This window comes from Struthio camelus, chromosome 35, assembly GCF_040807025.1.
Source record: "Struthio camelus isolate bStrCam1 chromosome 35, bStrCam1.hap1, whole genome shotgun sequence".
Lineage (NCBI taxonomy): Eukaryota > Metazoa > Chordata > Aves > Struthioniformes > Struthionidae > Struthio > Struthio camelus.
The window spans coordinates 703,915-725,367 of record NC_090976.1 but is presented as its reverse complement, the minus strand read 5'-3'; the positions used below and the strand labels follow the sequence as shown (position 1 = coordinate 725,367).

General features: G+C 68.0%; 1 protein-coding gene across 2 annotated transcripts; it reads right to left on the bottom strand.

The window, feature by feature from the left end:
• RPS6KA4 (ribosomal protein S6 kinase A4) lies at nucleotides 1-20,404 on the bottom strand. Of its 2 annotated transcripts, none has more exons than XM_068923611.1 (17): nucleotides 20,174-20,404; nucleotides 18,902-18,973; nucleotides 17,441-17,659; nucleotides 16,482-16,597; nucleotides 15,934-16,041; nucleotides 14,890-14,967; nucleotides 14,170-14,273; nucleotides 13,620-13,770; nucleotides 12,468-12,629; nucleotides 11,747-11,872; nucleotides 10,722-10,855; nucleotides 9,247-9,340; nucleotides 8,348-8,518; nucleotides 5,589-5,780; nucleotides 3,898-4,057; nucleotides 2,659-2,822; nucleotides 1-1,060 (listed from the first exon to the last, which is right to left on the bottom strand). In XM_068923611.1, exons 1-17 carry the CDS (start codon nucleotides 20,259-20,261, stop codon nucleotides 896-898), a joined length of 2,304 nt encoding a protein of 767 aa, XP_068779712.1. In that variant the 5' UTR covers nucleotides 20,262-20,404; the 3' UTR covers nucleotides 1-895. The 2 variants fall into 2 exon arrangements, with proteins under 2 accessions (XP_068779712.1, XP_068779710.1); XM_068923609.1 differs by having other exon boundaries at nucleotides 14,890-14,970; nucleotides 20,174-20,403.
• Nucleotides 20,405-21,453: the final 1,049 nt, after the last annotated feature.

The following is a 21,453-nucleotide window of genomic DNA, read 5'->3' as shown; positions in this document are numbered from 1 at the left end:
GGGGGCCCCCCCCCAAAAATCACAGAGGCTCACCTCGATTCACATCCCCCCCCCAAGCTGGCTCCCCCTCCCCCAAAATAAGGGGAGATTTGGGGGGTTTCCCTCTAATTTTGGGGAGCCCCCAAAATGGGGGGACTTTGAGGGTTCACCCAAGAGCGGGCTCTTGCCGGAAAGCTGAGGGGGGGTCCCCCAAAACTTGGGAGGGGGTTCCCAAAAGCTGGGGGACCCCCAAATCTCTGGGAGGAGCTGGCAGAGGGCACCCCAAAAGCTAAAGGGGTCCCCCAAAAGCCATGGGGGACCTCAAAAGCCAAGAGGGTCCCGCAAAGCATTGGTGACACCTCTCCGGGGTCCCCCAAAAGCCCCCTGGGGTCCCCAAAAGCCAGATGGGTCCCCCCAAAAGCCTTGAGGGGTCTCCGAAAGCCTTGAAGGTCCCCCAAAAGCCAAGAGGGTCCCCCAAAAGGGAGGTGACACCTTGCAGGGGTCCCCCAAAAGCCACGAGGGACCCCAAAAGCCAAGAAGGTTCCCCCAAAAGCCAGATGGGTCCCCTAAAAGCCAAGAGGGTCCCCCAAAGGGTAGGTGAGACATTATAGGGGGTCTCCCAAAACCTTGAGGGTCCCCCAAAAGCCAGATGGGTCTTCCAAAAGGTAGGTGAGACCTTGCAGGGGTCCCCCAAAAGCTAGGAGGATCCCCCAAAACCTTGAGGGTCCCCCAAAAGCCAGATGGGTCCCCCCAAAAGCAGTGCCCTAGAAGCTTTGGGGGGTCCCCAAAACCGAGGGGGGGGTCCCCCAAAAGCCGAGAACGTCCCCCAAAAGCTAGGCAAGACCTCACCAGGGTGCCCCCAGAAGCATCGGGGTGCCCCCACCCCCCCCGAAAGCTGTGGGTGGCCTTGCCGGGGCTAGGAGGGGGGCTCGGGGCGGCGGGGGGGGCCCTTGGGGCGGGGGCGGTTTGGGGGGGCCCCCCCCGGCACCCCCTCGCTGAGCTTCTGCCGCCGCCGCTTGGCCAAGGGTGCGTTGTCCACGCTCTTGAGGAAGACGCCGGCCCGCGAGCCCTGGCTGAAGGCCTGGGGGGGGGATTTGGGGTGCGGAGGGGGGAAACGGGGTGCCGAGGGGCAGGGTGCAAGGGGGGAATGGGAGTAAAGAGGGAATTGGGGGTGCAAGGGGGGATTGGGGTGCAAGAAGGGATTTGGGGTGCAAAAGGGGGATTGGGGTGCAAGCAGGAATTGGGGGTGCAAGGGGGGAAATGAGGTGCAAGAAGGGGTTTGGGGTGCAAGAAGGGATTTGGGGGTGCAAAAGGGATTGGGGTGCAAGAAGGGATTTTGGGTGCAAGGGGGAATTGGGGGTACAAAGGGGATTGGGGTGCAAGAAGGGATTGGGGTGCAAAAGGGGGAAAGGGGGTGCAGGGGGAATGGGGGTGCAAAGAGAATTGGGGTGCGAGAAGGGATTTGGGGTGCAAGGGGGGAAATGAGGTGCAAGAAGGGGTTTGGGGTGCAAGAAGGGATTTGGGGGTGCAAAAGGGATTGGGGTGCAAAAGGGATTGGGGTGTAAGGGGCAATTAGGGGTGCAAGGGAGGAATTTGGGTGCCAAAGGGGGATTGGGGTGCAAAAGGGGGATTGGGGTACGAGGGGAAATGGGGTGCGGGGGGAATGGGGGTGCGAGAAGGGATTTGGGGGTGCAGAGGGGGGATTGGGGGTGCAAGGGGGGAAGGAGGTGCAGGGGGGAATGGGGTGCAGGGGGAATGGGGGTGCAAAGAGGGAAACGGGGGGAATTGGGAGGGAATTGGGGGTGCAAAGAGGGGAATGAGGGTGCAAGGGGGGGTGGGGGTGCAAAGGGGGGAAACGGGGTGCAGGGGGGTGAGGAGGGTCCCTGCCGCCCCCCCCAGGTCCTCCCCGGGGGACCCCCTAAAACAGCCCCCGCCCCAGGGCTCCCAGCACCCCCACCCAGTACCCCCAGCACCCAATGCGCCCCCACCCAGTGCTCCCAGCACCCAATAACCCCCCCACCCAGTGCTCCCAGTTACCCCCAGGCCCCCCCAGGACCCTCAGCACCCCCACCCAGTGCCCCCAGCACCCAATAACCCCCCCACCCAGTGCTCCCAGTTACCCCCAGGCCCCCCCAGGACCCTCAGCACCCCCACTCATTGCTCCCAGCACCCAATAACCCCCCCACCCAGTGCTCTCAGTGCCCCCCAGGCCCCCCCAGGCCCCCCAGCACCCCCACCCACTGCTCCCAGCACCCAATGCCCCCCCACCCAGTGCTCCCAGTGCCCCCCAGCCGCCCCCAGGACCCTCAGCACCCCCACCCACTGCTCCCAGCACCCAATACCCCCCCACCCAGTGCTCTCAGCACCCCCATCCAGTACCCCCAACGGCCCCACCCAGTGCTCCCAGTGCCCCCCAGGACCCTCAGCATCCCTCCCAGCACCCCCACCAGTGCTCCCAGTGCCCCCCACCACCCCCACTCGTTGCTCCCAGTACTCCCAGCACCCCCAGCATCCCTCCCAGCACCCCCACCAAGTGCTCCCAGTGCCCCCAGGCCCCCCCCCGGACCCTCAGCACCCCCACCCACTGCTCCCAGCACCCAATACCCCCCCACCCAGTGCCCCCCAGGACCCTCAGCACCCCCCCCAGCAGTTCCAGTGCCCCCCCGCGCCCGGTGGCACCTGGAGGGTGGCGTGGACGCCGGTGCGCAGGGCGGGCCCGGCGGTCCCCAGCACCCCGGGGGTGCGCAGGGGGGCCGAGGAGCGGGTGCCGGCCCCCCGCAGCCAGGGGCTGGCCCGCAGCGAGCCCAGCTTCAGCCGCTTGGACGGCTCCACCGTCAGCAGCCCTGTGTGACATGGCACCCATGGGCACCCACCAGCACCCATCAGCACCCACAGCACTCATGGGCACCCACCAGCACCCATCAGCACTCATGGGCACCCATGGGCACTCACCGGCACCCATCAGCACCCACAGCACTCATGGGCACCCACCAGCACCCATGGGCACCCACCGGCACCCATCAGCACTCATGGGCACCCATGGGCACTCACCGGCACCCATCAGCACCCATAACACTCATGGGCACCCATTGGGACCCACCAGCACCCATCAGCACCCATAACACTCATGGGCACCCATTGGGACCCATCGGTACCCATCAGCACCCACAGCACTCATGGGCACCCATTGGGACCCACCAGCACCCATCAGCACCCATAACACTCATGGGCACCCATTGGGACCCACCAGCACCCATCAGCACCCACAGCACTCATGGGCACCCATTGGGACCCATCGGCACCCATCAGCACCCACAGCACTCATGGGCACCCACCAGCACCCATCAGCACCCACAGCACTCATGGGCACCCATTGGGACCCACCAGCACCCATCAGCACCCACAGCACTCATGGGCACCCATTGGGACCCATGGGTATCTCCCAGCACCCTCCAAACCCCTCCCAGTGTCTCCCAGCACCCTTCAACTCCCTCCCAGCACCCTCCAGCCCCCTCTCAGGGCCTCCCAGTACCCTCCAACCCCCTCCCAGTGCCTCCCAGCACCCTCTAACTCCCTCCCAGTATCTCCCAGCCCCTTCCCAGTGTCTCCCAGCACCCTCCAACTCCCTCCCAGAGCCCTCCAGCCCCCTCCCAGTATCTCCCAGCGCCCTCCAACTCCCTCCAACTCCCTCCCAGGGCCTCCCAGCGCCCTTCAACCCCCTCCCAGTATCTCCCAACACCCTCCAACCCCCTCCCAGTATCTCCCAGCACCCTCCAATTCCCTCCCAGTGCCTTCTAGCACCCTCCCAGCCCCCTCCCAGGGCCTCCCAGCCCCCTCCCAGTGCCCTCCAACCCCCTCCCAGTATCTCCCAGCCCCCTCCCAGTGGTTCCCAGTGGCTCCCAGCGCCCGCCAGGGCACCTCGCACGAGCTCCTTGGCCTCGGCGGAGACGCCGCTCCAGGCGTCGCCCTCCAGGGAGAAGCGCCCCTCGCGGATGCGGGTGACGATGGTGGCGGCGGGGGCCAGGGCGCCGCCCTCGCCCTCGCCCTGGAAGGGCACCCGGCCCGACAGCATCGTGTACTGGGCGGGGGGCACCCGTCAGCGCACCCCCGGGGGCACCCGGCGCGCCCCAGGGGCACCCCGGCACCCGTGGGTGCCGGCACCCTGCTCCCTTGCACCCAGCACCCCACTTCCTTGCACCCTAAACACCCGTTCCCTGCACCCAGCACCCTGCTCCCTTGCACCCAGCACCCTAATCCCCCCCACACCCAGCACCCCAAGCTCTTGCACCCTAATCCCCCAATTTGTTGCACCCTACATTGCAATCCCCTGCATCCAGCACCCCAATTCCTTGCACCCAGCACCCCAACCCCTTGCACCCACCCCAATTCCCTGCACCCTAAACTGCAACTCCTTGCACCCAGCACCCCAACCCCTTGCACCCACCACCCCAACCCCTTGCACCCAGCACCCATATTCCCTGCACCCTAAACTACAACCCTTGCACCCAGCACCCCAACCCCTTGCACCCAGCAGCCCAACTCCTTCCACCCAGCACCCCAGCCCCTTGCACCCACCACCCCAATTCCCTGCACCCTAAACTGCAACTCCTTCCACCCAGCACCCCAACCCCTTGCACCCAGCACCCCAACGCCTTGCACCCTCCACCCCAATTCCCTGCACCCTAAACTGCAACTCCTTGCACCCACCACAACGCCTTCCACCCAGCACCCCAACCCCTTGCACCCACCACCCCAATTCCCTGCACCCTAAACTGCAACTCCTTCCACCCAGCACCCCAACCCCTTGCACCCAGCACCCCAACGCCTTGCACCCTCCACCCCAATTCCCTGCACCCTAAACTGCAACTCCTTGCACCCACCACCCCAACGCCTTCCACCCAGCACCCCAACACCTTGCACCCACCACCCCAATTCCCTGCACCCTAAACTGCAACTCCTTCCACCCAGCACCCCAACCCCTTGCACCCAGCACCCCAACACCTTGCACCCACCACCCCAATTCCCTGCACCCTAAACTGCAACGCCTTGCACCCACCACCCCAACGCCTTCCACCCAGCACCCCAACACCTTGCACCCACCACCCCAATTCCCTGCACCCTAAACTGCAACTCCTTCCACCCAGCACCCCAACGCCTTGCACCCAGCACCCCAACGCCTTGCACCCTCCACCCCAATTCCCTGCACCCTAAACTGCAACTCCTTGCACCCAGCACCCCAACGCCTTCCACCCAGCACCCCAACACCTTGCACCCACCACCCCAATTCCCTGCACCCTAAACTGCAACTCCTTCCACCCAGCACCCCAACCCCTTGCACCCAGCACCCCAACACCTTGCACCCACCACCCCAATTCCCTGCACCCTAAACTGCAACTCCTTGCACCCACCACCCCAACGCCTTCCACCCAGCACCCCAACACCTTGCACCCACCACCCCAATTCCCTGCACCCTAAACTGCAACTCCTTGCACCCACCACCCCAACGCCTTGCACCCTCCACCCCAATTCCCTGCACCCTAAACTGCAACCCCTTGCCCCCAGCACCCCCACCCCCCGCCCGCAGCACCCCAGCCCCCGCCGGCACCCACCAGGACGACGCCGAGGCTCCAGAGGTCGCAGGCCTCGTCGTAGCCGGCGGCGCCCAGCAGCTCGGGGGCGGCGTAGGGCAGGCTGCAGCAGGGCGTGCGCATGGGCTGCGAGGGCGGCGGGCGCAGGCGGGCGAAGCCAAAGTCGATCACCTTCACGGGCGCCCCCTCCGACTCGTCGGCGAAGAGGATGTTCTGGGGGCGGGGGGGGGACAGCATGGCACCCCTGGCACCCGCCGGCGCCCCCAAACCTGGCACCCGTCCGCGTCCCAAACCTGGCACCCGTCGGCGCCCCCAAACCTGGCACCCGTCCGCGTCCCAAACCTGGCACCCGTCGGTGCCCCCAAACCTGGCACCCATCCGCATCCCAAACCTGGCACCCGCCGGCGCCCCCAAACCTGGTACCCATCCGCATCCCAAACCTGGCACCCATCCGCGTCCCAAACCTGGTACCCATCCGCATCCCAAACCTGGCACCCGTCCGCATCCCAAACCTGGCACCTGCTCCCACCGGCGCCCCCAAATCTGGCACCCATCTGCATCCCAAACCTGGCACCCGTCCGCATCCCAAACCTGGCACCCGCCAGCACCCCCAAACCTGGCACCCATCCGCATCCCAAACCTGGCACCTGCTCCCACCGGCGCCCCCAAACCTGGCACCCATCTGCATCCCAAACCTGGCACCCGTCCGCGTCCCAAACCTGGCACCCATCCGCGTCCCAAACCTGGCACCCGTCTGCATCCCAAACCTGGCACCCACCAGCACCCCCAAACCTGGCACCCATCCGCGTCCCAAACCTGGCACCCGCCAGCACCCCCAAACCTGGCACCCATCCGCATCCCAAACCTGGCACCCGCCAGCACCCCCAAACCTGGCACCCATCCGCATCCCAAACCTGGCACCCGCCAGCACCCCCAAACCTAGCACCCATCCGCATCCCAAACCTGGCACCCGTCGGCGCCCCCAAACCTGGCACCCGTCCGCATCCCAAACCTGGCACCCATCTGCATCCCAAACCTGGCACCCATCGGCGCCCCCAAACCTGGCACCCATCCGCATCCCAAACCTGGCACCCATCCGCGTCCCAAACCTGGCACCCGTCCGCATCCCAAACCTGGTACCCATCGGCGCCCCCGAACCTGGCACCCATCCGCGTCCCAAACCTGGCACACATCCGCGTCCCAAACCTGGCACCCGTCCGCGTCCCAAACCTGGCACCCGTCCACATCCCAAACCTGGCACCCATCGGCACCCCCAAACCTGGTACCCATCGGCACCCCCAAACCTGGCACCCATCCGCATCCCAAACCTGGCACCCATCTGCATCGCAAACCTGGCACCCATCCGCATCCCAAACCTGGCACCCGTCCGCATCCCAAACCTGGCACCCATCTGCATCCCAAACCTGGCACCCGCTCTCGCCGGTGCCCCCAAACCTGGCACCCATCGGCGCCCCCAAACCTGGCACCTGCTCCCACCGGCGCCCCCAAACCTGGCACCCATCGGCACCGGCGCCCCCAAACCCAGAGAGCATCTGCTGGCGCCCCCAAACCTGGCACCCGCCAGCACCCCCAACCTGGCACCCATCTGCATCCCAAACCTGGCACCCGCCAGCACCCCCAAACCTGGCACCTGCTCCCACCAGCACCCCCAAACCTGGCACCCATTCGCATCCCAAACCTGGCACCCACTCCCACCGGCACCCCCAAACCTGGCGAGCACCCGCTGCCAGCACCCCCAAACCCGGCACCCCCCAGTGCCCAAAATCCAGTGAGCACCCACCGCCGGCACCCCCAAACCTGGCACCCGCTTGCACCCTCAAACCCGACACCCACCAGCACCCCCAAACCTGGCACCCATCCGCATCCCAAACCTGGCACCCACTGCCGCCCTCAAACCCGGAGAGCACCTGCCGCCGGAGCCCCAAAACCTGGCACCCACCCACCGCTGACACCCCCAAATCCAGCACCCACTGTCCACCAGCACCCTGAACCCTGTGAGCACCCACTGCCAGCACCCCTGAACCCCCACACCAGCCCCCCAAAGCCCAGGGACCCCCCAGCACCCCAAAACCCTGAGACCGCCACCCTGCTGCACCCCAAAGCCCTGGGACACCTCTGGCACCCCAAAGCCCTAGGGACCCCCTCAGGGGCACCCTAAAACCCAATGACCTGCGTCCCCACACCCCAAACACTGAGATCCCCCCAGCACCCCAAAGCCCTGAGACTCCCCCAGCACCCCAAACCCCTGGGACCCTCCCCTGGTGGCACCCATAGGTGCCCCCCCACCCTTGGGTGCCCCCCACATGCTCCCCACACACACCCCTGGATGCCCCAGCCTTGGGTTCACCCCCCTCCATGGTGTCTCCCCACCCTTAGGTGAACCCCAACCTTTAGGTGTTCCCTCCACATCCCTGGGTGCCCCCCACCCTTGGGTGCCCCCATGTCCCCTCCCCCACCCCTGGGTGCCCCAGCCTTGGGCTCACCCTCCCCAACAGTTTCTCCCCACCTTTAGGTGACCTACCACCCTTAGGTGTTCCCTCCCCACCCCTGGGTGCCCCCCACCCCTGGGTGTCCCCCACCCTTGGGTGCCCCCCACATGCTCCCCCCCACACACCCCTGGGTGCCCCAGCCTTGGGCTCACCCCCCTCCATGGTGTCTCCCCACCCTTAGGTGAACCCCAACCTTAGGTGTTCCCCCCACATCCCTGGGTGCCCCCCACCCTTGGGTGCCCCCCCCCACCCTTGGGTGCTCCCCCCCACCTCGGGCTTGAGGTCGCGGTGCACCACGCCGGCCTCGTGCATGAAGCCGACGGCGGAGACGAGGCTGCCCATGATGTGCGCCGCCTCGGCCTCCCCGAAGTGCCGCTTGCGCCGGATGCGCTCCAGCAGCTCGCCGCCCCGCAGCAGCTCCAGCACCAGGTACGTGTGGTACTGCGCCCGGCCACGGCACCCATGGGTGCTACCAGCACCCCTGGGAGCCCCCCTGCCACCCTCGGGTCTCCCTGTTAGCTCCTGCACCCCTGGGACCTCCTGCACCCCGGGAAGCCACCCCGCGACAGCTCCGGCACCAGGGAAAGGCGATATTATGTACCCAAGAGCACCCATGGGTGCTACCAGCACCCCTGGGAGCCCCTCAGCACCCATGGGACAACCCCCAGCACCTTTGGGTCCCCCTGGCATCTCCTGCACCCCAGGCAGCTGCCCCACAGCAGCTCCAGCACCAGGGACAGGCGATACTGCATGGCCAAGAGCACCCATGGGTGCTACCAGCACTCCTGGGACCCCCTCAGCACCCATGGGACCCCCTCAACACCCATGGGACACCCTCCAGCACCTTTAGGTCCCCCGGCATCCCCTGCACCCTTAGGACCTCCTGCACCCCAGGCAGCCGTCCCACGGCAGCTCCAGCACCGGGGATGGGTGATATTGCGTGCCTAGCAGCACCCCTGGGTGCTACCAGCACCCCTGGGAGCCCATCAGCACCCATGGGACCCCATGGCACCCTGGGTCCCCCTCTTATCTCCTGCACCCCAGGCAGCCATCCTGCAGCAGCTCCAGCACCAGGCAGAGGTGGTACTGTGTGCCCAGGAGCACCCATGGGTGCTACCAGCACCCCTGGAACCTCTCTGGCACCCTTGGGTGTCCCTGGGGGAAGGTACCTGGTCATGGTGCACCTCGTGAAGCTTGACGATGTTGGGGTGGGACTCGCAGAGCTGCAGGGCCATCACCTCCCGCTGGGTGCTCGCCTCCAGCCTGGGGACCGCGGTGTCACCGAGGGGTGGGGAGGACGCATGGGGGCACCCAGGGGGACGGGTTGGGGGGGGGGGAAGCAGGGCACCTTGGGGTGGGGAGGGGCAGGGAAGGTGTCCCCAGTGCCACCGCGATGACGTGGCCCTGGCCAAGGTGTGGGGGTGACCCTGGCCAGGGCGTCCCCAGTGTCCCGGGGGGGTCGGGGCGTCCCCAGGACCGGACGTCGCCGTGTCCCCGGGATGGGACGTGGCTGCGTGCCCGCGTCCCCAGGGCAGGACATCCCCACGGCCCCGTGTCCCCACGTGCCCAGGACAGGAGGTCCTCGCGTCCCCGTGTCCCCAGGGCGTCCCTGCGTGTCCAGGACGTCCCTGCATGCCCACGTCCCCATGTCCCCAGGGTGTCCCCACGTCCCCAGGGCGTCCCCATGTCCCCAGGGCATCCCCGTGTCCCCCCGTCCCAAGGGTGTCCCCGCATCCCCATGTCCCCAGGACATCCCCATGTCGTCCCCACGTCCCCAGGGCGTCCCCACATCCCTGTGTGCCCAGGGTGTCCCCATGCCCCCAGGGTGTCCCCATGTCCCCACGTCCCCAGGGCGTCCCCAGGACATTCCCACATCCCCAAGTCCCCACGTCATCCCCATGTCCCCAGGGTGTCCCCATGTCCCCAGGGCGTCCCCACGTCCCCCCATCCCAAGGGCGTCCCCAGGGCGTCCCCACATCCCTGCGTGCCCAGGGTGTCCCCATGCCCCCAGGGTGTCCCCATGTCCCCACGTCCCCAGGGCGTCCCCAGGACATTCCCACATCCCCAAGTCCCCACGTCATCCCCATGTCCCCAGGGCGTCCCCATGTCCCCAGGGCGTCCCCACGTCCCCCCATCCCAAGGGCGTCCCCAGGGTGCCCCATGTCCCCAGGATATCTCCAGTGCATTCCCACATCCCCAAGTCCCCACGTCGTCCCCGTGTCCCCAGGGCGTCCCCATGTCCCCATGGTGTCCCCATGTCGTCCCCACGTCCCCAGGGCGTCCCCACATCCCTGCATGCCCAGGGTGTCCCCGCGTCCCCAGGGCGTCCCCATGTCGTCCCCACGTCATCCCCACATCCCTGCGTGCCCAGGGCGTCCCCACGTCCCCAGGGCGTCCCCGCGGTGTCCCCATGTCCCCAGGGCGTCCCCATGTCCCCACGGTGTCCCCATGTCGTCCCCACGTCCCCAGGGCGTCCCCACATCCCTGCGTGCCCAGGGCGTCCCCACGTCCCCAGGGTGTCCCCACATCCCCAGGGCATCCCCGCGGTGTCCCCATGTCCCCAGGGCGTCCCCACGTCGTCCCCGTGTCCCCAGGGCGTCCCCACGTCGTCCCCACGCCCCCAGGCTGTCCCCGGGGGGGCCACCTCTTGCTGAGGATCTTGACGGCGAAGTCGCGGCCGCTCTGGCGCTGGCGGCAGCGGCGGCACACGGAGAAGCTGCCCTCGCCCAGCACCGCCTCGCTCAGGTCCATGTCGTACAGCTGGAAGAAGGGCGAGTCCTGCCGGGCGGCGGGGGGCACCCGTTAGCACCCCGCGCCCCACGGTGGGGGGGGGGGGCACAGCACCCCTAGGACCCTTCGCCGGGGACCCCCGGTATCCCGGGAACGGCTGGAAGAAGGGTGAGTCCTGCTGGGAGGGGGCACTCTGCGCCCCCCTGGGGGACCTTGGGACCCCCCAGCACCCTGGAGACTCGCGGCACCCTTGGGACCCCCCCCACCACCACCCTTGGGACCTGTCCTGGATCCAAGGACTCACCGTAAAATCCCAGGGGGCCCCCTCAATGCTCCAGACCTCCCCCAAAGCCCCCCAGGAGCCCTTCAATATCCACTCTGTGACCCCCCCCCCATTCCCTTGGGGTCTGCCGGGACCCTGCTCAATGAACCCCCCCACCCCAATATCCCCCAAACAGCCCCCCAAGACCTCTATAGCAGCACCCTGGGACCCACCAGATCCCAATATCCCCCCAATGACCCCTCGAAGACCCCCAATAGCCCCCCCAAGATCCTCCCAAGACCCCTATAACCCCCCTGGATCCTCCCCAAGATGTCAACAGGCCCCCAGACCCCCCCAAAACCTGTAATAGACCCCCAAGAGCCCCCCCAATAGCCCCCAGACCCCAATAGCCTCCCAGAAGCCCCCTCCAAGACCCTAATTCCCCCCCCCAGGACCCCCCAATATCCACTCTGCGACCCCCCACATTCCCTTGGGGTCTGCTGGGACCCCCCCCAACGACATCCCCAGACTCCAATTCCCCCCTAGGAACCCCCAAGACCCCAATATCCCCCAGCCCCCTCCCCAATATCTGCTCTGCGCCCCCCCTATTCCCACTGTGGTTACCAGGACCCTCCGAGGAACCCCTCCAGACCCCCCCAGGACCCCCCCCCCCGCACCTTGAGCATGGCGCTGTGGGCCACGGCGGAGGAGTCGGGCCGGTCGCCGCTGGGGCCCTGGCCCAGGGTGCCGGCCGTCACCGCGTTGTGGGTGAAGAGGATGGACGGGGCGATGAAGGAGTAGCCCTGGGGTGGGGGCAGGATGAGGGGGGGGGCCACCCGATGCGGGGACCTGGCCCCCCACCCATGGGTACCCCAACGACTTGCCTGGGGAGGCAGCGGGGTCCCTGGGGGAGCCCAGGGGGAGCAGAGATGGGTTTGGGGGTGCCTGGGGGGGTCTCTGGGGTGCTGGGGGGGGTTCCAGGGGAGGCAGGGATGGGTTTTGGGGTGTCTGGGGGGTCTCTGGGGTGCTGGGGGGTCCCAGGAGGAGGCAGGGTTGGGTTTGGGGGTGCCAGGAGGGGTCCCTGGGGTGCTGGAGGGGTCCCAGGGGAAGCAGGGCTGGGTTTGCAGGTGCCTGGGGTGCTGGGGGGTCCCGGGAGAGGCAGAGATGGGTTTGGGGGTGCCTGGGGGAGGTCCCTGGGGTGCTGGGGGGGTCCCAGGGGGAGGCAGAGAGGGTTTGGGGGTGCCTGGGGGAGGTCCCTGGGGTGCTGGGGGGGTCCCAGGGGGAGGCAGAGAGGGTTTTGGGGGTGCCTGGGGTGTCCCTGGGGTGCTGGAGGGGTCCCGGGGAAGACAGAGCTGGGTTTGGGGTGCCTGGGGGGTGTCTGGGGGGCTGGGGGCTCACCTGGAAGATGCGGTCGGTGCTGGGGGGGGTGGTGGCGGGCGAGTAGGCGGCCTCGAGGCGGGTGAACTCGTCGGAGAAGTTGCCGACGTCGAGGTCGCTGCGGATGACGGGCTTGAAGGGGGCCTTGACCCGGCGGGCGGCCAGCGCCTCCCAGTCCAGGCCCTGGGCGACACGGGGACGCGCGTCAAGGGGGGCCCGCGGTGGGTATCGGGGGTCCTCGGGTGGCTACTGGGGGTCCCTGGCTGGATAGAGATGGTCCCTGGGCAGATATTGGGGTCCCTGGGCTGCAGGAGATCCCTAGGTGAGTATTGGGGGTCCCTGGGCTGGCAGGGGGATCCCTGGGGAGATATCGGGGATCCCCGGGTAGATATAGATGGTCCCTGGGTGGATACTGGGAGTTCCCAGGTAGATATTGGGGGTCCCTGAACCGGGAGGGAGATCCCTAGGTGGATGTTTGGAGTCCCTGGGTGGATATTGGGGGTCCCCGGGTGGATACTGGGGGTCCCCGGGTGGATATTATAAGTCCTTAGGTAAATACTGAGGTCCCTGGGTGGATATTGGGGGTCCCTGGGTAGATATAGGGGGTCCCCGGGTGGATATTGGGGGAACCTTGGGCTGGGGGAGGATCCTTGGGTGGATTTTCAGGGTCCCTGGGTGAATACAGATGGTCCCTGGGTGGGTATCGGGGGGTCCTCGGGGGGATACTGGGGGCCCTTGGGCTGGGGAGGGTCCTTGGGCAGATATTGGGGGTCCACAGGTGGATTCTGGGGGTTTCTTGTCTGTGATGGGGACCCCTGGGTAGATCCTGGAGGTCCCTGGGAGGATATTGGGGCTCCATGGGTGGACATTGGAGGTCCGCAGGTGGACATTGGGGGTCCCTGGGTGGATATTGGGGATCCCTGGGCTAGTGGGGATCCCTGGGTGCATATTGGGGGTAGCCAAGTGGATATTGGGTGCTCCTCAGGTCCCAGATGGATTTGGGGGACCCTCGCCCTTGAAGAAGGGGTGCTCCTTGATATCACCAACCCCAGCACCCTGGGTGCTGCGGTGAGATCCCCGCACGGGGCTTTGGGTGCTCTGGGGAGGTTTTGGGGGGTCTCCATAGCCCTACATGTGTCCCAGGGGTCAGTGGGGTGATTTTGGGGTGCCCACCTTGAAGAAGGGGTGCTCCTTGATGTCACGGGCACCGTTGGGCCCCGAGCCGAGGCGCTTCTTGGGGTCTTTGCAGAGCAGCTTCTGGAGCAGGTCGCGGGCCACGGGGCCGATGACGGGTGGGAAGGGTGGGTGGCACTTCAGGATGCGCCTGGGGACAGCGGGTCCTGAGCACCTTGCAGCACCCCGAAACATCCTTGTGCCCTGAGGGGCACCCAAAGGACCCCGGCACCCTTGGGGACATCCCAGCACCCATGAGGTGACTCCAAGGGACTCTCCAAAGTACCCCAAAACCCTTGGGGACACCCCAGCACCCACAGGATGACCCCAAAGGCACCCCAAAGCACCTTGGCACCCTTGGGAACACCCCAGCACCCACAGGATGACCCCAAGGGCACCCCAAAGCATCTCAATGCCCTTGAGGACACTCCTGAGCCTCCCAGGGTCACCCTGATGCCCCCGGAGCCACCCAGATCACCCCAAGAGCACCCTGACCCCCCCAGGGGGCCACCCCCTGAAGGGGGGCACCCCGGGGTGCCCCAGCACCCACCTGGACACCTCGGCCTGGGAGTTTTTCTCGCCCTCGAGGGTGAAGGGTGACGCCCCCGTGAGCAGCTCGAACATGAGGATGCCCAGGCTCCACCAGTCCACGCACTGCGGGGTGAAGGGAGCAGGTTTGGGGGGGGTCCGCACCCCAAAAACCTGCACCCCAGCCCCAGTGACCCCTCAGCTCCAAGGGACCCCCAAAATCCCACGCCCAGCCCCTTGTGTCCCCCCCAAATCCTCAACACCCCAAAATCCTGCCCCCAGCCCCACCATCCACCTGGCTCCCTGGGCACCCCAATATCCTGACCCCCAGCTCCCCAGGCACCCTAAAATCCTGCCCCCCAGCTCCCTATGTCTCTCCAAATCCTCAGCCCCCCCCAAATCCTGCCCTCAGCCCCCCCCAAACACCTGTCCAACGCCCCCATACCCCCTCTTGCTGGGCCCCCATTTTGCAGGACCCCAAAACTTGCTGCATCCCCCCAAACCTCACCGGGCCCCTATCTACTTCTCCGCGCCCCCCAAATTTCATCGTAGCCCCCCCATTTCTCTATGCCCCCCCATTTCCCTGTGACCCCCACCTTACTGTGCACCCCATTTTCCTGCCCCCCCTGCTTCTCTTCACCCCCCAAACCTCATTGCCTGTGCCCCCCAATTCCGGCCGCGTCCCCCAAACCTCGCCGAGCCCCCCCCCTTCTCCGCGCCCCCCCCCCCCCCGCGCCCCCACCTTGCCGTGCCCCGACTTGCTGCGGATGATCTCGGGCGCCATGTACTCGATGGTGCCGCAGAACGAGAACGTCCGGTCCTTCTGCGGGGGCCGCCGGTCAGGGCCCCCCCAAAAACCCGCCCCGCACCCCAAAACCGGCACAGACCCCCTGCCGGGGGGGGGGATCCCCAAGACGCAGGGATGGGCCCAGATGGAGGTGGCGGGGGGATCCCTGGGATTTTGGGGGGACCCTCATGGATTTGGGGGGGATCTGGGGGTGTCCTGCGGAGCTGGGGGGTGTTTTGGCGGGTCCTGGGGGGGAGCTGGGGTGCCGCAGGGTGCCCCAGATGCACTGAGGAAATTTGGGGTGACCCTGGGGGGGCTGCGAGGGAATGTGGGGTACCCCTAGGGAAATATAGAGGTGCTGGGTGGATGTGGGGGGGCAGAGATGGATTTGGGGGTGCCCTGTGGATCTGGGGGGTGTTTTGGGGTGTCCTGGGGTAGGATTAGGGGTGCTGTGGGGTGAATCAGAGGCACCAAGCAGATTTGGGGTGACCTGGGGGATTTGGGGGTGCTGTGGGGCAATGTGGGGTGCCCCTAGGGAAATGTGGGGGTGCTGGCGGGATGTGGGGGGCCCTAGAGGTGGGGTGCCCTGTGGATCTGGGGGGTGTTTTGGGGTGCCCTTGGGTGGGAGCTGGGGTGCCATAGGGTGACCCAGAGGCTCCCAGAGGATTTGGGGTGACCCTGGAGGATCTGGAGGTGCTGCAGGGGGGGTACATGGGAGTGCCATGGGGCAATGTGGGGCACCCTAGGAAAATGTGGGTGCCCCCAGGGCAATGTGGGGGTGCCAGGGGGATTTTAGGGTGCCCTAGAGCATTAGAGGGTGATTTGGGGTGCCCTGGGGTGGGATTTGGGGTGCCACAGGGGGGACTTCAATGCCAGGAGAAGACCCACGGGTGCCGCAGAGGGAACATGGGGGGTGCCGTGGGGCAACGTGGGGCGCCCCCAGGGAAACGTGGGTGCCCCCAGGGCAATGTGGGGGTGCCGGGGGATTTGGGGTGCCACCTCCTCGCCCAAGATCTCCTTGCTGAGGCCGAAGTCGGTGAGCACCACGTGTCCGTCGCGGTCCAGCAGGACGTTCTCCAGCTTCACGTCCCGGTAGATGATGCCCAGCTGGGGGTGAGTGGTGGTGTCAGGGGCCCCCCCAAAAATGTTGGGGGTCCCCCCATTCTTCTCCCCACTGCCCTACTGCCCCCCAAGTGCCCCCTCGGCACTGTGGGGTGCCTTGACCCCTTTCCCCAATAGTTGGGTGCTGCCAACCTCCCTCCCCAATCTGGGGGTCCTCCAAATCTCTTCTTCGATGGGAGGGGGGGGGTTCCCCAAAACCCCACCACAGCTGAGGGGTCCCCCAAACCCATCTCCTCAATCTGGGGGTGCCCAGACCTTCCCCCAATTCGGGGGTGCCCCCAAAACCCTCGCTCCCATCTGGGGGTACCGCCAAACCTCACCAGATCTGGGAGCACCCAGACCCTTCCCCCATCCAGGGGTGTCCCCACCCCCTCTCCCGGCTCTGGGGGGGTCCCGGGGGTGCCCCAACGTCCCCCCCCCCCAACCTTGTGCAGGTGCTCGAGGGCCAGGACGATCTCGCCGGCGTAGATGCGCACCTCGGCCTCCGAGAAGTGGTCGCGCTGGTACAGGTGGGTGAAGAGCTCCCCCCCGCTCACGTAATCTGGGGAGGGGGGGGGCGAATGGGGTGAAATAGGGGGGGGGAGCTGCCCCCCCAAACCACCCCGCATCCCCCCAGAGCTGCCCCTAGACCCTCCTGTTCCCCCAAGCTGCCCCCAATCCCACCTGCCCTCCCCCCGAGCCTAAGGACCCCCCCGATCTCCCCTAGGGCCACCTCCAGCCCCCCCCAGGTCCCCCCCAAAGCCCCCAGCCCCCCAAGTCCCTCCAGGTCCACCTCAAGCCCCCCAGGAGTCTCTTCCAAGCTCCCCCTCCACAGGACCCCTTAACCCCTCCGGATGCCCCCCAGGACCCCCTAAATCTCCCCAGATGCCCCCCAGGACCCAATATCCCCTCCCCAGAACCCCCTAAACCCCCCCAGATGCCCCCCAAGACCCAATATCCTCTCCCAGGATCCCCTGAACCCCCCATCTCACCCAGGACCCCCTGAATCCCCCCAGGACCCCATGATCCACCCCTAGAACCCCGAGGACACCCCCATATGCCCCCCAAGATACCCCCTCAGGACCCTATAAATCCTCCTAGATCCCCCCCAAGACCTCCAAAACCCCCTGAGATCCCCCTAGAACCCCCTGACCCCCCCCCAGGACCCCAAGATCCTCCCCTCAGGACCCCCCCAAACCCCCCTAGATCCCTTCCAGGGTCCCAAGACCCCTTCTAGGACCCCAAGGACCCTCCCCAGGACCCCAAGATCCTCCCCTCAGGACCCCCCCAAACCCCCCTAGATCCCTTCCAGGGTCCCAAGACCCCTTCTAGGACCCCAAGGACCCCCCCCAGGACCTTGAGGACCCCCCCCCCGCAACACTCCGGGACCCCACCGGGGCCGTACCGAGGATGAGGTGGAGGCGGGCGCGGGTCTGGAAGGCGTAGTGCAGGGTGACGAGGAAGGGCGAGGCGCGCACTTGCTCGAGGACGGCCCGCTCGGTGCGCGTGTGCTCCGCCGTCTTGGCCTTCTGCGCCACGGCCGCCTTGCGCAGCACCTTCATGGCGTAGAGGCGCCCCGCGTCCGGCCCCGACACCTTGCGCACCAGGAACACCTTCCCGTAGGCTGTGGGACGGTCGCCGTCACGCCAGGGACACGCCACGGGCACGCCCCGTCACGCCAAGGGCACGGCGGTGACGTGCCGCGGAGGCGCCGTGGGCACGCGGGATGGGACGCGGACATGGGATGGCCCCGGGCACACGGGATGGGACATGGGTGCCCCCACAGACACGGGATGGGACATGGGATGGCCCTGGACACATGGGATGGGACACGGGTGCCCTCATGGACATGGGATGGGGACATGGGTGCCCTCATGGACACGGGATGGGACATGGAATGGCCCCGGGCACACGGGATGGGACATGGGATAGCCCTGGACACATGGGATGGGACATGGGTGCCCTCACGGACACGGGATGGGACATGGGATGGCCCCGGGCACACGGGATGGGACATGGGTGCCCCCACGGACACGGGACGGGACATGGGTGCCCCCACGGACACGGGACGGGGACAAGGGAAGGCCCTGAACACATGGGACGGACATGGGTGCCCCCACAGACACGGGATGGGGACGTGGGATGGCCCTGGACACACGGGACGGGACATGGGTGCCCCCACGGACACGGGATGGGAACATGGGATGGCCTGGGGCACACGGGATGGGACACAGGTGCCCTCATGGACACGGGATGGGGACATGGGATGGCCCTGGACACACAGGATGGGACACGGGTGCCCTCACAGACATGAGATGGGGACAAGGGATGTCCCTGGACACATGGGACGGGACATGGGTGCCCCCACGGACACGGGATGGGACATGAGATGGCCCTGGACATACGGGATGGGACATGGGTGCCCCCACGGACATGGGATGGGACATGAGATGACCCTGGACACACGGGATGGGACATGGGTGCCCCCACAGACACGGGATGGGGACGTGGGATGGCCCTGGACACATGGGATGGGACGTGGCTGTCCCTGAAGACACAAGATGGGACATAGGATGGGACGTGACTATCCCTGGGGACATGGGATGGGATACAGTGGCCCCCCCAGACACAAGATGGGACACGGCTGTCCCCAGGGACACAGGATGGGACATAGGATGGGACACAGGATGGGACACAGCTGTCCTTGGGGACACGGGACTGGACACGGGACGGGACATGGCTACTCCTGGGGACACAGGATGGGACATGGCTGTCCTTGAGAACACGGGATGGGGACATGGCTGTCCCCAGGGACATGGCATGGGGACACGAGGACAAGGCCAGGTGGGTCCCCGTCCCCGCTTACCTCCGGTCCCCAGGACCTTGAGCAGCTCGAAGTTCTCCACGCCGACCTTCTCCTGGTGGCCGGCCAGGTTGGCTGGGGACACCGGGGAGGGGGGTCAGTGCCTCTCGGGGACACCAGCGTCACCCCCCTGCCGCAGTGTCCCCAATGTCCCCTGGATCCCCAGGGCTGATCACCCAGGGACACATCACTGTCCCCAATGTCCCCTGGACACCCCCAGCCTTGAACCACCAGTGACACCCCCACACACACCAGTGTCCCCAATGTCCCCTGGACACCCCCAGCCTTGAACCACCAGTGACATCCCCCTAACCTTGGTGTCCCCAATGTCCCCTGGACTACCCCCCCACCCCAGTGTCCCCAATGTCCCCTGGACACCCCCAGCCTTGAACCACCAGTGACACACACCCCACCCCGGTGTCCCCAATGTCCCCTGGACACCCCCAGCCTTGAACCACCAGTGACACACCCCCCACCCCGGTGTCCCCAATGTCCCCTGGACACCCCCAGCCTTGAACCACCAGTGACACACCCCCACCCCCGTGTCCCCAATGTCCCCTGGACACCCCCAGCCTTGAACCACCAGTGACACACCCCCCACCCCGGTGTCCCCAATGTCCCCTGGACACCCCCCCTGCCCCGGTGTCCCCAATGTCCCCTGGACACCCCTAGGCTTCACCTACCAGGAATGTCCCCCCACCCCAGTGTTCCCAATATCCCCTGGAGCCCCACACCTGCCCCCTCAATGTCCCCACTGTCCCACCCGATGCCGACCTCTCCCCCCCCACCCGGCCCCGGAACGTCCGCGCTGGGCCGCGGTTTCCCCCCCGGCGCGGTGCCCGCGTACCGCCCCCTCCCCTGCGCCCCGGTGCCACCGCGATCCGTGTCCCCCCGGACCCGCCCTCCCTCCCCCCTGCGCCCCGGTGCCCCCCCTAGAACGGCCCCCCCTCCCCGCTCCACGCCTCGGTGCCCCCGCGCTCCGTGTCCCCCCGGAACCGCCCCTCCCCAAGCCTCAGTTCCGCCGCCGGCCAGCGACACCCCGGGCCGGTGCTACCCGGAACCGCGCCCCCCCCCAAAAAAAAAAAAACCACCCGGTCCCGGTACCCCCTCGATCCGTGTCCCCCCCCCCCTCGCAACCGCCCCCTCCCTCCCTCCTCCTGCCCCCCCGGTGCGCCCGGTCCCACCCGGAACGGGCCGCTGAGGGCGCCGATGTCCCCCCCCGGCCCGGTGCCGCCGCCCCCCCCGCCCCGTTAGGGCCCCCCCCGGGGCCGGTACCGAGAGCGGGCGGCAGCTCCTCGTCGTCGTCGTCGCCGCTGCTGCTGTCGCCGCGGGCCGCGGGCTGGATACCGGCGGGTTCGGCCATGGCGCGACCCGGCCCGGCCCGGCCCGGCCCGGCGCTTCCTGGTGCCGCCCCCGGGGCGGGGGAACCGGCACCGACACCGGCAGCCCGGCCCCGCCGAGGGACCCGCTGCTTCCCCGCGGCCCCGCCGGTACCGGCAGCCCGGGCCGGACCGGAACCGGAACCGGAACCGAAACCGTCTGGGTCGCAACCGGAACTGGAAGCGCCCGAGCGGGGCAGGGCCGGTACCGGGCTCCTCCGGCCGGTTCTGGGACCCCCCCAGCCGGTCCCGGGCTCCTCCGGCCGGTTCTGGGACCCCCCCAGCCGGTCCCGGGCTCCCCCCGGCCGGTTCTGGGACCCCCCAGCCGGTACCGGGCTCCTCCGGCCGGTTCCGGGACCCCCCCCAGCCGGTCCCGGGCTCCCCCGGCCGGTTCTGGGACCCCCCAGCCGGTACCGGGCTCCTCCGGCCGGTTCCGGGACCCCCCCCAGGCGGTCCCGGGCTCCTCCGGCCGGTTCTGGGACCCCCCCCCCCAGCCGGTCCCGGGACCCCCCCAGCCGGTTCCGGGACCCCCCCCCCCAGCCGGTCCCGGGACCCCCCCAGCCGGTTCCGGGACCCCCCCCCCAGCCGGTCCCGGGCTTCCCCCCCCAGCCGGTCCCGGGCTCCTCCGGCCGGTTCCGGGACCCCCCCCCAGCCGGTCCCGGGCTCCCCCGGCCGGTTCTGGGACCCCCCCCCCCCGGCCGGTACCGGGCTCCTCCGGACAGTCCCGGGCTCCCCCCCCCCAGCCGGTCCCGGGCTCCCCCGGCCGGTCCCGGGACCCCCCCCCCAGCCGGTCCCGGGCTTCCCCGGCCGGTTCCGGGACCCCCCCAGCCGGTCCCGGGCTCCTCCGGCCGGTCCCGGGCTCCTCCGGCCGGTTCTGGGACCCCCCTCCCCCAGCCGGTCCCGGGCTCCTCCGGCCGGTTCTGGGACCCCCCCCAGCTGGTCCCGGGCTCCTCCGGCCGGTTCTGGGACCCCCCAGCTGGTCCCGAGATCCACCCAGCCGGTACCGGGACCCCCCGGCTGGTGGCAGAGGGGCAGGAGGACCCGGGGGGGGAGGGAGACATTGGGGGGGGGGTCGGTTTAAGGGGACCCCAGGGTTTTGGGGGGGGGGCTCCAGGGCCCGCCAGGGATTTGGGGGCAGGACGTTGGAGGGCTCCAGGGGGGGACTTGGGGGGCTCT

Excerpts from the sequence above, each read along its gene's own strand:
- RPS6KA4 (XM_068923609.1), bottom strand. The coding sequence starts at position 20,261 with ATGGCCGAACCCGCCGGTATCCAGCCCGCGGCCCGCGGCGACAGCAGC. Across the intron at positions 11,873-12,467 it reads GCACCGACCGCATCTTCCAG|GGCTACTCCTTCATCGCCCC; the intron begins GTGAGCCCCCAG and ends CCCCCACCCCAG. Across the intron at positions 10,856-11,746 it reads CCCACAGCGCCATGCTCAAG|GACTCGCCCTTCTTCCAGCT; the intron begins GTGCGGGGGGGG and ends GCCGCCCGGCAG.